Genomic DNA, 19,492 nt, shown 5'->3' with positions numbered 1-19,492 from the left:
GTATCAATAAAGGAGAGAATTCTCCCGAGGCTGATTTGCTCTCTTAAGCTCCCTCTAATTTGTTCCAGCTTTAAAACTGTGAATAGAGACCTCATTAAACCTCTTCTCACAAACCTGCCCGCACTGCACACAAGCCCAAAGAAGGCGGCTTTGAAGGGAGGCATTTCTCCTCTGCAGAACCCCCTTCCCCCCCCCCCCCGCCCCCTTTCCTCAATGTGGGCAAACAAAAACCTGGCAAGAAGAGTGGCTATCACAGGCTTGGACCAATTTGATGGCACAATTTTAAATGCTCAGATAAGGGGCCTTTTGGTGGCTGACCTGTGTAAATTGCTTCAGGACAAAAAGGAAAAGGGCCCTCGCTGCAGTGGCCTTTGTCTGGGGAGAGAGAAACCAAACCTGCTGTTTAGAGCTGCAGTGTGCGCACAGATGATTGGCTGGCTCTGTTTTAGCCACGCCCCCTCGAAATCGGCTGGGGAGGGCCCAACCCTGGCCTGGGGACTTTTTTCTCCATGCTATGCCCTCTCTGCCGCCAGTGGGGCCACCCCTGGCAGTTCCTGTAGCAGGATGTTTGGGTACCCATCTGCAGCATCACCCCCCTCAGCGCTGAGGGTGGACTTTCGGAGGTGCTGACAAAAACCAGCCTTCCAGACAGTTTGCTTCTTAAAACCTTCTCCCAGTACCTTTAATCTTTGGAAGAAAAAAGTTACCGATCCCTCTTCTGCGTACACACACACACACACACACACACACACACACACGCAGTTGTCCAGAAGTGTTGTTGTTGCAATGCAGTTTCTCCTGCCGTTCTGGTCTCTCCATCCTTGTGCCACCCCCACCCATGGAGACCAGCGTGCCTGCCCTTGGGTAGCGCTCACCGCTGTGTTGAGGCCTTTAATCTAAACCAGGACTGACCCCAAAAAGCTTCTTCTCCTTCTAGACCTATCTACGTTTCTACAGTCCGGCCACAGTCAAAGCACATAGTAGTCATCCTGGACCACGGAGCGTCTGTCACCGACACCCAGCTGCAGATCGCCAAGGATGCTGCCCAGGTCATCCTCAGCGCCATTGATGAACACGATAAGGTAACCATGACTCTAGTGACAGCCCACCTTCTCCGCACCCCCCCCCCCCGCCCCCGATCTTTTTCAAGGTACTTTCTGTTTTCGATTTTGTTGGTTGGTTGGTTTTTGGTTTTTTTGTCTTTTTTTAGGGCAGCACCTACAGCACAAGTATGATCCCAGGCTAAGGGATCTGTAGCTGCCAGCCTACACCACAGCCACAGCAACACCAGAAGCCCCATTTGTGACCTACACAAAGGCTCACAGCAATGCATGATCCTTAACTTGCTGAGCAAGGCCAGGGATCAAACCTGTGTCCTCATGGATACTAGTAGGGTTTGTTACCGCTGAGGCACTGACGGGAACTCCTTGATATGTATTTTCAAATCCACCATTAAAGATGACTTTGGGAAAAGAGAGTGGTTTGGTTTTTATTCTAGTATTTGAGGAAGCAGCTGCCAACACTGGTTCCAATCTCTTTTTGAAACCATCCCCACCAAAATGAGTCTTAGACTTCCTGTTAAGACTTCTAATTAGCTATGACTTTCACCCTGGATGTTATACTGAGGGAGGAACAGGGCGAGGGCTTAGATGCTGATGGATGCCTGGACTTTATCTCAAGATTGATGAGAAGTAAGGGAGAAAAGAAGGCTACTAGAGCCTTACTAATCTCTGTGACACCACAGAGATAGGCATGCTTACAGCTAATGATAATCTATTACCTGTGGACATTTTCTGCTTCATCATTTTGACTTTTCCAGCACTAAGGTTTTACTCACTCATCTTGCTGCTTAAAACACACACTCTGTGCCTCTTACCCTTACCCCCACCTCCAGCTGAAAAATCAAGAGAGTACTTGCCAAGAGTTTTCTCCACGTGAAACACTGTTTTTAATGTGCTAGAGCAACACCGGTATTGCTGACTTCATCTTGGAACAAAAACCGAACTCAAGTTCCCTGTCCTAAACAGATACTTAACTAATCCTCTTCAAATTTGATACATCAGTGTCTCCAAGCATTTATTTATTTTTTTGTTGTTTTATTTTTTTGCCTTTTCTAGGGCTGCTCCTGCAGCATATGGAGGTTCCCAGGCTAGGGGTCCAATCGGAGCTGTTGACACCAGCCTACACCAGAGCCACAGCAACGCGGGATCCGAGCCGCGTCTGCAACCTACACCACAGCTCACGGCAACGCCGGATCCTCAACCCACTGAGCAAGTCCAGGGATCGAACCCGCACCCTCATGGTTCCTAGTCGGATTCGTTCCACGACGGGAACTCCTCCAGGCATTTATTTTAAACACCCCAAAACTGTTCTGGAGGACGTCTCACTCTTCGGGCTCACTTTTCCAAAATGTCAAAAACTTTTCCCCGGCAGACTAAGAAGTTGTTTTTGTTTGTTTGTTTTTCCTGCAGATCTCTGTGTTGACGGTGGCAGACACCGTCAGGACTTGCTCGCTCGACCAGTGCTATAAGACGTTCCTGTCTCCAGCCACCAGTGAGACAAAAAGGAAAATGTCCAGCTTCGTAAGCAGCGTTAAGTCGTTGGACAGCCCCACGCAGCACGCCGTGGGATTTCAAAAGGCCTTTCAGCTGATTCGAAGCACAAACAATAGCACCAAGTTCCAAGCAAGTAAGTGCATTTGCTCAGAGTTCTCAAGCCAGTAGATAAAGGATGGCAATAAAAATATACTGCAAATTGATCACACAGCCATGTCTAGAGGGATTTTTTTCCTAAACTGACGGGTTAAAATTTCCTTGTGTTGTCATCATGGTCATCTAATACTAGGATCTTATGATTTTCTCATCTTCTCCCATCAAAGGTACCCTGTCTGCACGATTTCTTCACTCTCTCTTCTTCCTGCCCCTTTATTAAGAACATATCCCCGTTTATTTCCCAGGGGAATGTCTGCATCCTTTTTAATGCTAATTGTCAGCCTTGCCTCCTTGGTGACTTAGAGTGCATGTCTGCTTGTACTCATATGCACAGAACTGGGCAGCCCGAATTCTTGCCTTGATCCTTCCTTTTTCTAACCAGCTGTCATTTAGCCGAGCACAGCCCTTCAAATGTACAAAGGCACTCTAATTTAATTTTCATGTATTAAAGAAAAGCTGGAATTAGGATGCATGCTATAGGAAAGGAAAGGATATTTGATATAAGACACATGCTTTGAAACTGCTGAAAGGAATCTATGTCGTTTTCTCTTTTATATTCGCCAATCTGTTTGTAGGTTGTTTTTTTTAAATGAATGTATCCTATTGAGATAAATGTAAAGAATATAAAGCTCTTCCGTGTGTCTGCATTAAAACTAAGACAGCATAGATCAGTGCACAGCTTATTGCCTGGCACACAGTGGGCCCTTGAAAGACAGAAGCGACTCTAATTGTTACAACTAGTGATGGTAGGTGGCGTGTCGGCTTGATGTTTCTGTATATTGTTTTCTCACAGTTCATTATCTCAGTGTTTCCATGGGTCAGGGATCCTTGTGTTGCTTACTTGCTTCTCTGTTTCGGATGCCCAAGGCTGCATTCTAGGCATCAGCTAGGTCTGAGTTCTCATTTGAAGTTCAGAGACCCGTTCCAAGCTCAATAGTTGGCAGCATCCGCTTCCTTACAACTGTAAAACTCATGTCTACTTGCTTCTTCAAGGCCAGTAAAAGAGCATCTTTTCTTTCCTTTTTTTGGGGTGGGGGGAGGTGGAGTTTCCCACTCACAGCATCAAGGCCAGGGATTGAACCCTCGCCACAGCACTGGGTCCTTAACCCACTGAGCCACCAGGGAACTCTGAGAGCATCTTTTCATCAATCCTCTCACACAGGCCCTCTTTTAAAAGGCTTGCCTGATCTAATCAGGCTCTCACTCCCTTTTGAATTAATCAAGTTACTCTCCCTTGTGGTTAACGTAAGACCTTAATTACATCTGCAGACTCCCTCTCTCTTTGCCATATGTGGAGCACAATCACAAGAATGCTATCCCACCAGGTTTGCCATATTCTTTTGGTCAGAAGCAGATTACACTCAAGAGGAGGGGTCATGCAAGGGTGTGGGTCATTGGAGTCATCTTAGAATTGTGCCTATAGCCATGGCAAGCACTAGCTATCACAGACCACTACTACAGGCTGGCTGAGTGTAAAATTGTCCACAACTCAATATGGACAAAGGATCAGACTGACCACTCAAGCACTCAAAATAGATGGGCTAGTTGGGCAATGCCATTTAGCAGGTGCCATTTTCCTGTCAGCATTCCTCACCAAAAGGGCTCCTTCTCTTTGATTCTTTGGTCATCAGACCATCTTTAGAAATTAAGTCCAATTTTGATGACTGCACTATTGAAGCAATGGACGGAAATGTGAAACTGGCAGCGGCCAGGCAGTGAATGTGAGTCAGGTGACCTTGAGGTAGGGTCATGAGGATTGTTTGCAGAGCACAATAAGCTAGAGGGTGCATGCTCCATCAAAAAGGCAGCTGCTTTTCTGGTCAGCCTCTCATTGCCTTGCAGGAATGCCTGTCCAGTGCTGGCAGAGAAGCCAAAAATCTAGATTTTTATGTGAAATCCCTTGCTTTTCCAATGTTTCCATGTGTTCCGGTTTTAAAACTGTGGATAGAGACTTCACTAAAACCTCTTAACAAACCTACCTGCCCTGCACATGAGCAGAGGGATGCTTTGATGGGAAACATATCTCTTCTGGGTTTGGGGTTGGTTGGTTGGTTTGTTTTCAATGTTAGCAAGCAAAACCATGGCAAGAAGAGTGACCATCACTGACTCAGACAAATTTCTATGGCACTGTTTTTGAAATGCTCAGAGGAGCCTTTTTTTAGGCCAAGATGTTTCTAAAGTTTAGCTCATGGGTCTCCACGTTACAGCTTCTACTGGCAGTTCAGGGGAGAAAGAACCCAAATTAAATTACAGAAAGAAACATAGCAGGGGAGTTCCCTCTGTGGTGCAGTGGATTAGGGATCCAGTGTTGTCTCTGCAGCAGCATGTGTTCGATCCATGGCCGGCGCAGTGGCTTTAGGATCCAGCATTGTGGCAGCTCTGGTGTAGGTCACAGCTGTGGCTTAGATTCGATCCCTGGCCTGGGAACTTCCATAAGCTATGGGTGTGGCCAAAAAAGAAAAAGAAAAAAAAAAGTGTTAGGAAAAACAGTTTATTAAAAAGAGGTTTGAGGTGCTCTCAAGCATGTAGCACAGTGGTTAAGTGTGTGGGTTTTGAATTTCCATCAACATGAGTTCAAATTCCTACTCTGAAATTTTTCTAAACTTGTGTAAATTATTTGATTTCTCCAGGGCTGGTTTCCTCATCTGTAAACCAGGGGTGATCCAGGATTCCATCATATACACTACATAAATATTAGCTGTGGTTATGATGATACTCAGCTTCCCTCAAGACTTCTAGTGGAGGCTAAAAGAGAGCAGAATCCACAGGCGTCCTAAGTTGACCCCAAACCCAAAGATGGCCAAGGACCACTACTAGCCTTGGCTACAGTGTGGTGAGGGGTCTACGTACTCCTCTTAGGAGCTTGTACTCGACATCATTGAATGTGTTCACTCCACAGGCATTTATTTAGCATCTACTATGTACCTGGCACTCTTTGAAGTCCAAGAGATGGGATGTTCCAATGAGTAAGACCTCCCCTGCGGCCATTGTAAGGATTAGTCAGTGCCTGAAAGTAGTGTCTGCCCTACATCAATGGCCATATGAACAGAAGCCACATGGCATAAATCATGGTGGCTTTGCACTCATCAGAAAAATCCAAAAATTTTATCTAATTCTGGCTCTTTTTCAGTCCCATGGTAGATCTTAGCATTGATACCACTACATATTCGGATTGTTTGTTCTGGGTCTGTTTTGAGGAGTAACTGATTAGGGGGTCATTTGGTAGCAGAAGGTATAAGATAGTTAGGAGCTTGAATTGTTCTTCCCCCTTTGATATTGACCCCAAGAAATGCTGGTGGCTCAGACAAGGACTGGTTAGATGGAGAGGACTGCATTTTCTTCCAAGTACATGGTGTGTCTTTGCTCTGAGCCAAGTCCCTATAACTACTCATCGCTAATATTCTAATCACAAGGCTTAATGTTCCCATGGAGATATCCTAGTAAGTTAAAAAAGAAAAAAATCATATCAAATTTGGAAGGTCTGATACCTAAAAATAGAAAAATAACTCAATTTTGCCTAAGGATAGGGCAGGAATAGAGTCAGGGACTGGGCAGAGACAGTGAGGATGCTTGCAGAATGTATGTCTTATGGTTGGGATGGTAAGAAAATAAGCTTGGCAGCTAAAGGAGCCAATGGCTGCAGGCCTTATAGCCTTCCAGTCACATGCCTATACATAAAACCAGCTCTTAATGACACTGTATGTTATCCAGAACCATAAAGCTAAGTAAGAAAACTCACGGGTTTGGAGTTCCTGTCGTGGCGCAGTGGAAACGACTCTGACTAGGAACCATGAGGTTGAGGGTTCCATCCCTGGCCTTGCTCAGTGAGTTAAGGATCCAGCGTTGCCGTGAGCTGTGGTGTAGGTTGCAGACATGGGTTGGATCTCACATTGCTGTGGCTCTGGCGTAGGCTGGCAGCTACAGCTCCAATTTGACCCCTAGCCTGGGAACCTCCATATGCTGCAGATGCGGCCCTAAAAGGACAAAAGACAAAAGACAAAAAAAAAAAAAAAAAAAAAAAACTCAAGTGTTCATTTTAAGTCAGGAATTTATCACACATCCTTTGCCATGGATGATGGTTTGCCTCATACTTTAGATTAGCTTCATGGTATAACTGCATTATCCCTATTAGGACATCAAGTAGTATTTTTTTTCCATATGAAGCTTAAGTGAGCTGTTGAGCACCTTAAAAAGATGCTTTAAGTTCCTCAGAAAACTTAAAACAGAACTACCATCATATGCCGGCAATCCCACTCCTGGGCATCTATCCTGACAAAACTCTAATTCAAAAAGATACATGCACCCCTACATTCTTAGCAGCACTATTCACAGTAGCCAAGCCATGGAAACAACCTAAGTGTCCATCAACAGGAGTGGATTAAGAAGATGCGGTATATATGCAATGGAATATTGTTGTATCCATACCAGCAGTAAAAAAGTATGCAATAATGCCATTTGCAGCAACCTGAATGCAACCAGAGATTCTCATACCAAATAAAGTAGGTCAGAAAGAGAAAGACAAGTATCCTATGACATCACTGATATGTAGAAGCTAAAATATGGCAGAAATGAACCTATCTACCAAACAGAAATAGACTCACATAGAGAACAGACTTGTGGTTGCCAAAGGGGAGGGAAGCGGAAGTGGGATGGACTCGGAGTTTGGGGTTAGTAGATGCAAACTATTAGATTTAGAATGGGTAAGTAGTAAGGTCTTACTGTACACCCAGGGGACTAGATCCAATCTCTTAGAATAGAACATTATGAAAGATCGTATGAGAAAAAGAATATATATAGCATATTTTTTTCATATATATATATATATATATATATATATGAGACTGTGTCACTTGGCTGTACAGCAAGAAATTGGTACAACGCTGCAAATCAAATATACTTTAAAATAAAATAGGAGGAGTTCCGCCGTGGCTCTGTGGTTAACGAACTCGACCAGCATTCATAAGGACGTGGGTTCAATCCCTGGCCTCACTCTGTGGGTTAAGGATCTGGCGTTGCTGTGGCTGTGGTGTAGGCTGGAAGCTACAGCTGCGCTTCAACCCCTAGCCTGGCAACCTCCATATGCCTCTGGTGCGGCCCTAAAAGACAAAAAGACTAAAGATAAAAAATAAAACAATGAAATACAATAAAAAAGAAACTGAAAATTTAAAATATATATATAATGTATAAACAATTAAGTCCTACTATATAGCATAAGGAACTATGTCTAATCTCCTGGGTTGGACCATGATGGAAAATAATGTAAAAAAAATAATAAAAATTTGGAGTTCCCATCATGGCACAGCAGAAATGAATCTGACTAGGAACCATGAGGTTGCGGGTTTGATCCCTGGCCTCACTCTGTGGGTTAAGGATCCAGCGTTGCTGTGAACTGTGGTGTAGATCGCAGACACAGCTCAGATCTGGCATTGCTGTGGCTCTGGTGTAGGCCAGTGGCTACAGCTCCAATTAGACCCCTAGCCTGGGAACTTCCGTATGCCACAGGTACAGCCCTAAAAAGACAAAAAATAATAATAATGACAATAATAATTTACAAGACTGTATTTATAACATTGGAAAAAGACTGACATCTAGTTTAAAACAAGGGGTATTCCCTAGCTTCTGATATTTTATTGCATCAGCTTCCACTACCTAATTTCTGATGAATAAATATACAATTTAAATTTACAATAAGTATTTATTAGAGAATTATTCAAACATCAAAATTGTCTTTACAATTTGCTGATACATTAAGTCAGTAGTGATTATTCAGTTCTCTGTAATAAAGGGCGCTTCAGTGTCTAAAATGAAAATTTACAAATGGAAGCAAATTCAGTCATTGTAGCCTCATCAGTTGTTAGGATAATTATTTAAAGAGTAACTATATTTGGAGTTCCCTCTGTGGCACAGTGGTTAAAGAATCCCACTGCAGCAGCTCAGGCTGCTACAGAGGTGTGGGTTTGATCCCCAGCCTGGTGCAGGGATCCAGCATTGCCACAGCTGTGGCATAGGTCACAGCTGCAGGTCAAGTTCAGTCCCTGGTCCAGGACTTCCCCCCATGCCACAAGTGCAGAGCACAGCCATTTAAAAGGGGCGGGGGGTCTGTTCCTGTTGTGCCTCAGCGGTTTACAAACCCAACTAGTATCCATGAGGATTTAGGTTCAATCCCTGTCCTTACTCAGTGGGTTAAGGATCCAGCATTGCCATGAACTGTGTCGTGTAGGTCAAAGACAGCTCAGATACCAAGTGGCTGGGGCTGTGGTACAGCTCATATTCAGTCCCTAGCCTGGGAACCTCCATATGCTACAGGCGCAGCCCTTTAAAAAAAAAAAAAAAAAATTAATAATAATAAGGGGGGAGGACTATATTCATTATCTATTCTGGGTAGCAGATTACCTAACACTCAATGGTTTAAGACAGTGAACATTATCTCAAGGTCTGTAGGCCAAGAATCTAGGCAAAGCATACTTCGGTGCCTTTGGTTAAAGATCGTTCACGAGGTTGCAGTCAAACTGTTGGCCAAAGTAACTGTCAAGCTCACTTCCAAGTTCATTCCCATGGTTGCTGGCACAGTCTTTCCTGAGGGCCTCAATTCCTTGCCTCTCTGTAGTATAGCTCACAACATGTCCTCTGGCTTGCCCAAGAGATGGCACACAGGTGGAAGCCACCATCTTTCTGTAACCTAATCCATCTCTTGACATCCCATGACCTCTGCTGTATTCTGTTCATAAAAGGTAAATTGTTAAATCCAGCCCAGACTCGAAGGGAGCCCACACAAGAGAATATCATGAAGTGGGCTCATCGGGGGACCAACATGGGGGTTTGCTACCACATAGGAACTCTAAAACAACCTCAGATAAGTGACAGCAGTAAGAAACTGAAGAACTAAGCACAAACCGCATCAATCATGATTTCTCAAGCAGAAGGTAAACTTCTATATAGGATGTCTTAAAAATAGATACTGAGTCAGAGAATCTCAGATTAGAAAGGCCAGCTCCCTTCAAGGTTCAGCTCTCTTCCTTCCGTCCGTTACCACTGGCATCTAGCCTTTACATCTCTCATGGTAGGAAATGCACCACATTTATTTTTGAGTAAATCCACTTGAAAGTTGTTTCACACGGCGCTAAAATGACTTCTCAATTACTCTGCCCATTAGCCCTAGTCGGAGAATCATTTTACTCTTGAGTCGTAGATGCCACTTCAGGCCAGTGCCAGGGTTTTCGTTGTGTGTTTGTGTTGACATGTCTTTCTTTTCTCTTTTATCTTCTATTTACCATCACCCTTCTGCGTCACTCTTGTAAACAGTCCTCACACCACCCCTGGGAAGCAAACACTGTCATTATCCCCACTGTGTTGTCAATAAGGAAATTTAGGTATAGAAAAGTTAAGAAACCTGCCTAAAGGGACGCAGACACTGCTTGAAAGCAACCAGGACACAGGCAACTTAGCTCCAATGTCCATGTTTTTACTGCTCTCTCACATCGACGGGTTTTAAAAACAAAGGAGTTTTTGGAGCCCCTGAATGTAGAGACAGATAACCTTGCAAGTCTCAGGAGTCCCTGCAAGAACCACCTTTTTAAAATCTAGCCCCCTGCCCCCAAATGTATCTTCCTGGTGAAGACCCCGAATCACTGAGTCTTGAGTCAATCAGGTTCCAAAGCCTCTGTTTCAGAAGGCAGGAGAGGTGTCTGTTTGGGTGGTACATTTCCACAACCATGGATGCCTGAAGAAATTCGCCTTCTTTGATCTGATAAACTCATTAGCAATAGCTCCTTCCCCAACAGTGGGTAAATGAGGCCTCAGGGCCCATCACGGTCGGGATGGAGAGAAGCAGAAGCAGGGAGATGACGGAAGGGGTAGGAACGTGGGGTCGGCCAGGTCCTCAAGACAGAAAGGTCCGGGGGAATTAGAAAGGAAACGGAGTTACTGCCTTTAGCTGGACTCCCTTGTAATGTTCCGTTTGTATGTGTTTGTTTAGATACAGACATGGTCATAATTTACCTGTCCGCCGGAATTACATCAAAGGACTCTTCCGAAGAAGATAAAAAGGCGACTCTCCGTGTCATCAATGAAGAAAATAGCTTTCTAAACAACTCCGTAATGATTCTCACCTATGCCCTCATGAATGGTAGGTAGTGTGCCGAGATTCTTTTCTTTCGGATGAACGGTCTCTCCAAGTGCATGCTGCTTTCAAAACCTTAAGAGCCTTCATGATGTGCTTTGATGAAGGGGATCAGAAGTCACTTCCGTCCCAAGCCCGTCTTTCTCTTCCTCACTCGGGAACCCAGCGTGCATGTTAGGATATTCCTGTCTCTTCGTCTCTCTCTCTCCAGCCCGCCCCTCGTGTCTAAACCTTGTCCAGTTATGTGCTCTTGCCCAGGATTCTGCACAATGCCGGTTTTTTCCCCTTCTTCGTATTCTTGGATTTAATGCTCTGTGGGGGTTATTAACTTACCTCATTGGGTTAAGCTGCAGGAAGCCGAAGCTCTGACTTAGATTCTTCAGTGTAACCAGGGCTGTGAGTATCATATTTCCCTGCAGAAGCACCACCTGGAGCCTCTTGGGCCACTTTCTCCAGCTCCCCTTCCTTAGCAGTGGCATGGAGATAAGAATTATCTACTTGACAGGCTTGTTGTGAAGACTAACCCTGAGGCACAGTAAACACCCAGGATGATACCAGGCTCTTGCTAGGTGCTCATTAAGGTTGGTTTTGTTGCTGTTACATCAGGTGGTATGTGCGAGGGTTTAGTAAACTGGCAATGTTGAGGGAATTTTTTCCTCGCACAGTTTAACTGTCCAGTCTAATGACAGCTCAATTTTCTAGCCTCTCGGCTGCATCGAGTGTCCTCACCTATGCACACACTGCTCTTTGTCTTTGTCTTCCCTGGACGCCTATCCTCAGTCTTCAGGGCGGCCCCATTCGCTTGTTTTAAGAGAGTGTGTCTTGATCCAGCAGCCCTTCTGAGCTGTGGTCTTTTATTTCCCCTCCCCACTTCCTGATTTCCACGCAGAACCAGGTGGCTTTAGGGACACTGGTTCCCATATGGAATGAGGATAGCCTGGACACTGATTTTTTTAAATGCAGATTCCCAGGCACTGTCTACAGATTTGCATTCGGACTCACTAAGATGGGGTCCAGTGTGTTCTGGCCAGCGTGATGATTTTCCAGACATTCTGTGGACCACACACACATGGAAGAACCCAGGAACTGGGATCTAGGGGTTCTCAGTTTCAGTCTCTGTTTGCTAGCCGTGTGGTTTATGGCACATTAATCTCTTGAGGACCTCAGTTTTCTGTAAAAGGAAAAGAATAAAGTCTGCTAGGGTTGCGGTGATAATAAACATACAAGATGTGTTGGGTTTCTTGGGCACCTACCATATACAACATAGTGCACTGAGGTTTTGGAGCTATATTACACACCTCTGTCTTCAAAAAGCCCTTAAGCCAGTGAGGAAGACAGCCAAGGCGAATGAATTAAATGCAGTAGTACAGGGAGTTCCTGTTGTGGTGCAGTGGAAACAAATCCGACTAGTATCCATGAGGATGAGGGTTTGATCTGGCCTCACTCAGTGGGTTAAAGATCCAGCATAGCCATGTGCTGCTGTGAAGGTCACAGATGCAGCTCAGATCTGGCATTGCTGTGACTTGGCGAAGGCCGGTGGCTACAGCTCCAATTCAATCCCTAGCCTGGGAACTTCCATATGCCATGGGTGTGGCCCTTGAAAGCAAAATGTAATAAAATAAATGTCATAGTACAGGAGTAAGGAAACATAAAAGGGAGAATTCACATCTTTTCCTTTCGATTTAAAAGTCTGCCCAGGCAGACACTGAGTGAAGACATTTTCTTGCTGTCACTCCTTTCTTCACCGGTCCTCAATCTTCCCACTGGAGTATCTTGTGCAGCTGCTATGCCCCTGATAATTTAATTCTTTAAAACTTCTGGTTATTTCTCTCTAGCCACTCTCATCTTTACTCTTTCTCCCCTTAATCTAGCCAGATACACATCCTAACTACAAGTTTCCCACCTAAGAGGTATCTCTGAACATTATTCACAAAGGTTGACTTACTCTGTCAGTTCAAATAGGGAAGCAGAGCCCCTGTGAACATTTTGGTGGAAGAAATGTATTATCAGAATAAGAGGGTGTACACTTGGTGGGAGTGTAAATTGGTACAGCAGCCACTGTGGAAAACAGTGTGGCAGTGCCTTAAAAAACTAAAACTAGAGCAACCACATGATCTAGCAATCCCACTCCTAGGCTTATATCCAGAGAAGAGAAAAACTCTGATTTGAAAAGATGCATGCACCCCAGTGTCCATAGCAGCACTATTTACAACAGCCACGACATGGAAACCCAAGTTCCCATCAACAGATGATTGGTTTGCGAAGATGTGGTGTCTATACACAGTGGAATATTAGCCTTAAAAACAAATGAAATAGTGTCATTTGCAGCAGCATGGATGGACCTACAGATTACCATACTAAGTGAAGTCAAGTCAGACAGAGAAAGACAAATACTACATCACTTGTATGTGAAATCTAAAAAAAGAAACAAAATAATACAAGTTAAACTATATACAAAATAGCAATAGACTCACAGACATAGAAAACAAACTTACTGGCAACCAGAAGGATGAGAGCATATGGGAAGGGATGAATTAGACATAATGGGATTAGCAGATTCAAACCACTATACATAAAACAGATAAGCAACGAGGATTTACCATATAACACGGGGAGCTCTATTTACTATAATAACCTACAAAGGAAAATAAGCTGAACGCACACATACAAAACAGAATCACTGTACACCTGCAATTAACACAATATTGTAAATCAACGACACTTCAGTTTAAAAAAAAGAGGGGTTCCCGTTGTGGCACAGCGGGTTAAGGATCCACTGTTGCCACAGCTGTGGTGTAAGTTGCAACTGCGCTCAGATTTGACCCCTGGCCCAAGAAATTCCATGTACAGCTTAAAAAAGAGAAGAAGAAGAAAAGAAAAAAGAATGAGAGGGTACACAACGGTGGGGAGAACTGGAAGAGTAAAGATGCAAAACGAGGGCTTGACGCCACACAGTTTATGAACCAGCTTTGTGGTCTGGGTGAACAAGTCGGAGCTGGTGGAGATGTCTGGAGGCTGGGACCATCGAAGCCCACTAGGAGGTCTGGTGGAGAAGCCTGTGAGAGGTTTTGGCTCTTCGTGGCTGCTACCCCTGAGAATTCTCAGTGAAGCATCTCGGGCAGCCTGGGGTGACCCTGGGTACGCACACCAGCAGTCGGGCGAGGAAACTAAACCCAAATCAGAGGGGGGGAAAGAGCTGGAGTGTTCCGATCCCTCTGTGCCTGTCTCTTAAACGTCTCTCAGGCCAGCTCTCAAATCTTCCAACACTTCACATCTGGCTACCTTTAACTGGGAAGCCCAGAAAAAGATTTTGGGGAACATTGTTGCTAGCATTAGCATGTAGATGGTAGAATAATCCAGTCTGCCATGCTACGGACCCTACTGCCACCCCTGCACAATATTTCATGTTGCAGTGACATAAAATGCCCAGCCTTTGATATCCCACACGGTGCTTCTGTGTCTAGTAGGTGTTCCTGTTTGTTACTTTTCTTGTACGTCTTGCGAGAGCCACGGGTACATGACAAAGAAAGGAAACGTATTTATTCCCTTGAATTGTCTCCTTTTATCATTCACCCCTGTGAGCTTCTCCAGGGTGTAGAATCAGCGATCAATCACCTCTTTTGTGTTGTCTGCTACTCTGGAGTATACCTCTCCCCTCCCATCTCAATTCTGTGTCAGGCAAAGGCAACAATAATCTGATTCTGACTTTCCCGTAGCGTTGCCTAAGTGGAGCAAAATCCAAATTATTCAAGTACCATGTGTTAAGAAAGAAATTATATCCTTTACATCCTGCTATGATTTTAGAAATGCATGTTCAAGGGCTTATACTCCCTATTTAGAAATGATAAAATCGCATGAGGTAGATGAACCACGAACTCCAGATTTTTTAATGACTGAAACTGTTCAAGAACATGAGACAAAACCTTTTTTTAAAACTCCTTGATAGAATCTCAGTAGTGACCAAAATTATTTGATTTTGTTTACGGTGGTACCCATATGGGATCAGTTACTGATCCTTTTGACTGCATTCCAACAATAGCAAATCAAAAATTTTTAAGAAGTTTATTAAATTTATTTTTTGTGCTATAGATTACAGATGTTGTAGAACAGTACATCCCAGTATGCCCGAATCTTTTACCAAGATTTTAAAATTCTTCAAACATAAAGAATATAAGTAAATCAAATCCGGTATTATCCTAACAATATAAAGCATGAAAACATTTGTAATTAAAATGAGCTTAAAGAAAGAGGGTTTGGAGGCATCACTAAATGCAATCCATAATTCTTTCATTTCATCGCATGAGACTTTGGCAAGAGTTTAACAGGCAGAGGTAAGAAATGAAATGGTAAACTTCTATCCTTTAAAACTCTTACAGTTTCATCTAATTTAAATTACATGCAGACTTGTTAATGACTACTTTTGCTTTCAAATATTAAATTCTAAAAGTAATTTAAATTTTATCATTAAACTTGGCGGGAAGACTAGCCTTGCTGAATGGGGCACTTTGTTTACTTATGCGTTTTTTATCACTGTCTTTTGAAGAATTCCTTGGCCCTCTTGACCGGCTGAGGAAAGACCATGCCTCTGGCTTTGTTCCTCGGCAGGCACTGGTATCTGTGTCCCGGAGTCTGGGTTGTCTCTGCAGTGACCCGTTTGGCATTGCAGGACCTCATCCAGACCCTTATTAGATCGAAATGGCAAGGTTATTAAATGGATTTACACCTCTTGTGTTTTACACTGCCTTCCTTTGGCTTTCTATTTCAGATGGGGTGACTGGTTTGAAAGAGCTGGCTTTTCTGAGAGATCTGGCTGAACAGAACTCCGGAAAGTACGGCGTCATAGACCGGACAGCCTTGCCTGTGATTAAGGGCAGCATGATGGTGCTGAACCAGCTGAGTAACCTGGAGACCACCGTGGGCAGGTTCTATACCAACCTTCCCAACCGGATGATTGATGAGGCTGTCTTTAGCCTCCCCTTCTCTGATGAGATGGGAGACGGTGAGTTTGGAGAACACTTTCTACTCAAGGAAAGGGAAGAGAAATGGATTTGAGGGAAACGGGGACTTTTAAATGCTGTTCGGTGTCTACCATGTGAGCATTAGGGGTCTGGGCAGGCTTGGGAGTGGGCATCCCTTTCTCTGGTGCATGCATTGCAGCGCCCCTGCCATTGGTCCGATGGCACCGTATTCTAAGAGCAGAAATCCCCAGCCCCATTTCTTCCTCATTGACCTAGGGTCCGTCAGTATCACGGGTACATCTACCAGAGAAGCTTTGTGAGGATTCCCCAATGGCTAAAAGTTAGTGAATTTGGAATAGAAGAGTAGCTTTGCATAGCAAGCGGTAAGTAAAACTCAGCAGTGCTTGGGATTCAGACTCAAAGGCAAGGCGACAGATGCAGGCTTGACAGCAAGAGGACTTTAGACCCCACTCTGCCACCTAAATTGTTGTCCTAGGTAGTTTAGTTCATCTCGTAAATTCACATTGGCTTATCTATTAAAAATGTAATGATAGCTTTCATGTAATAAATCTTTTAGTTTATTAGGGCCTGGCATACCATTCAATAATAAGTACCGTTCTTGTTGTATTTATGTATTTATTATTTTACTTTTGTTATTATTACTATTAGATCATCATTATCTTGATGTCACAAGTTACCCATCATAGGAAGTTGGGTACAGCGCTTAACCTTCATGTGATTAAATTGTTGTTCTTTAAAGTGGGTAAAATACTCTCTTCCTCAAAGCAGTGGTGAAAATTAAATGCCCTGCAATATGTAAAGCATCTAGAACAACGCCTGGCCAATAGTATGTGCTCAGTAAAAATGCAATTTTTTTCTTTCCCGCTTCATACTCTTTCCCGCTTTATCCTTTTCCACCACATCCTTCCCTTGCTTCTTTCTTAATAGAGAAGATTGAAGAGACAGCTAGTCACTGGGGAGACAGCCTCACCACACGAGATCTTGTTTTTATGTTCCACTGACTAGGAACTTCCTCTAATAGCTATTCAGAGAAAACTCATGTATCAAAGTAACAAGCCTTATAGAGACTGTGTTTTCTAGAAATTTTCGCTAAACATGTTCTTTCTTACAAGGAAGAAATATGGTGGCCACTGCTGCACTTCAATATTTTCTCAGTCCTTTTTCTGGAAGGGCCCACGGGTATGTATAGAATAGAAACGCCCACCTTTAGGTAAGGTCATTTCTTTTAGAAGGAAATGTCAAGTCTTAAATGTGAGGGACCTTGTATGCCCTTCACCACCATGACTGAGGGCCTGCCAAGCGTTGTGTCAGGCCCTGATGGGTTAGGCCCATATCTCACCCTCCACCAGCATTGTGATCTGATAAGAGAAAGACAGACCAATGAATCATGATCATTCTGTGTGAAAGGAGCAGAGACATGTAGGAACTGTGTCCTGTACAAGCGCACAGGATTATGCCGTCAAATTCTGTTACTGTTAGTGGCACCAGGTAGAGTAGGGCCCTTTCTGAAATGTACTCCGCCACCCAGAGAGCCACTGTGAATGCTTTAAATTAACGTATGTGCAAGCCTTCATTTCCCTGTTGGCTGATGCTTTCCAAAGTTTAATCCTTAGGGCCTGTTTTTTATGAATCCTATGTAGGGGTTGCAATGATGGGTTTACTGGTCTTTTGCGCTCCTACTAGAGGGAGTGCATCATTTTCAGCTTTGTATTTTCAGTCCTTAGAATTACTGGGTGACACCTCCTCTAACTCCATGACAAGGGGACACTAAGTCTAGGGAAACTCATGTTTATATGGCTCTAATTCAGAACCCCCCCTGATTAAACTGTCAGTTACTTGATATATTTCTTTTAAAATGCAAGTCTAGAGAGTTCCCTGATAGTCTAGTGGTTAGATCTTTGTACTTTCACTGCTGAGCACTGGGTTTAGGAACTGAGATCTCACATCAAGCTGCTGCATGGCACAGCTGGGGGAAAAAAAAACTTAAAAAGGGGAAACAGTAAATAAATTAATTGAATTAAATGCAAGTCTAGTCTCTGTGCTTTATGTTAAAGTAGGGAGGACATTGGGGAATTTCATTAAATGTAGTAAGAGCTTAGCATACGTTGCCACAATGGGATAAAGAGTCTTCTGTCCAGATTGATAATTGAAAAGTAAGACTGTGTTTCTTTTATCAGGCTTTTTCTCAGCAAATCTAGAGAGTAGAAGCCTGAAGTGAGCGTGTGGTTTCCAAGTATTTGTGGGGTACTTTACTGCTCTATGAAAACGGCTTTAATCTTAGACGAATGCCCAGGGAGATGTGGCATACAGACTGTGACCCCTGCCTCTCTAGTGGCTGTCACAGCGCTGCTCTCGTCACTTATAACCCCTTTGTCCGGGGGTACCTGAGCCAGAACCTCCTCCAAAATGCATTTTTCAAACCTTCTTGGAGTTCCCTTGTGGCTCAGTGGTAATGAACCCAACTAGTATCCATGAAGATGTAGGTTCGATCCCTTGACCTCGTTCAGTAGGTTAGGGATCCGGCATTGCCATGAGTTGCAGTGCAGGTTGTAGACACGGCTCGGATCCCGAGTTGCTGTGGATATGGTATAGGCTGACAGCTGCAGCTCCAATTGGACCCTTAGCCTTGGAACTTCCATATGCCACAGCTATGGCCTTAAAAATTTTTCTTAAATAATAAAAATTTAAAAAAAAAACCTTCCTAAATAACTATTATTTTTAAAGGCTTTAAAATTAGTAGCATTCTACATGTTTTCTTTTTTTTTTCTTTTTTTTTTTTTTTTTTTTTTTTGCTGTATCTCATTTCTTTATAGTTGCTTTGCAATGTTCTGTCAATTTCTACTATACAGCAAGACGACCTAGTCATACATATATATACATTCTTTTTCTCATTTTATCTTCCAGTCATGTTCTATCATAAGTGATTGGATATATTCCCTATGCTAAACAGCAGGACCTCATTGCTCATCCATTCTAGATGAAATAGTTGCATCTGCTAACCCCAAACTCCCAGAATTCTACACATTGACTGCTTAAAGAATGCTTCTGAAATTATTCTAGACACCCACTGCATAACTTTTCTTTTTTCCTGTCTTATTGAGATATAATTGACATATAGCATAGCATTAGTTTTAGGTTTACAACATAATGATTTGATATATGCATATATTGCTAAATAGTTACCACTCTAAGCTTAGTTAATATCTATCACCTCACATAGTTACATTTTTTTTTTCTTGTGTTGAGAACCTTCAAATATGCAATACTGTATGGTCAACCCTTGTCCCCATACTGTATGTTACATCCCCAGAAACTATCTTACAACTGGGCATAACTTTTCACAAGGTTCTTCAGTGTTGTAGCCACTTCTTCCTACCAAGTGATACATTTTTTTTTTTTTTTCTTTTGCTGCTGCCCCAAGGCATATGGAGTTCCCAGGCTAGGGATCCAATCCAAGCCCAAGCTGCACCTACACCATACCTGCAGCAACACCCAGTCCTTAATCACACACTGTGCTGGGCAAGGGAATCAAACGAATCCTGGCACTAAAGAGACACTGTCAGTCCCATTGTGCCACAGCGGGAACTCCACAAGTGATACATTTAATTGGCCTTTGCAATCCCAGCAACTCAGTAAAACTTTGAATGAACGTTAGACACAATTCTCTCTGTAGAAGTTAAGAT

General features: G+C 43.4%; 1 protein-coding gene across 9 annotated transcripts in view; it reads left to right on the top strand.

The window, feature by feature from the left end:
- The window catches only part of CACHD1 (cache domain containing 1), a 404,129-nt gene that overhangs the window by 339,348 nt on the left and 45,289 nt on the right, over positions 1–19,492 (top strand). For all 9 annotated transcript variants that reach the window (XR_014808082.1, XM_084964826.1, XM_084964829.1 and 6 more), the window contains 4 exons: positions 938–1,082; positions 2,472–2,688; positions 10,687–10,836; positions 15,596–15,829. Coding sequence is in view for 8 of the 9 variants with exons in the window: in XM_084964826.1 (XP_084820952.1) it covers positions 938–1,082; positions 2,472–2,688; positions 10,687–10,836; positions 15,596–15,829 (746 nt within the window). In the remaining variant the exon portion in view is untranslated. The remainder of the gene's footprint in view (positions 1–937; positions 1,083–2,471; positions 2,689–10,686; positions 10,837–15,595; positions 15,830–19,492) is intronic.

Source organism: Sus scrofa, chromosome 6, assembly GCF_054392235.1.
Source record: "Sus scrofa isolate SSC_HxYL_T2T_F1_AM1 chromosome 6, Sscrofa_HxYL_maternal_Yorkshire_Landrace_v2.0, whole genome shotgun sequence".
NCBI classification, from domain to species: domain Eukaryota; kingdom Metazoa; phylum Chordata; class Mammalia; order Artiodactyla; family Suidae; genus Sus; species Sus scrofa.
The sequence above is the reverse complement of the archived record's forward strand: the minus strand, read 5'-3'. Positions and strand labels throughout refer to the sequence as shown.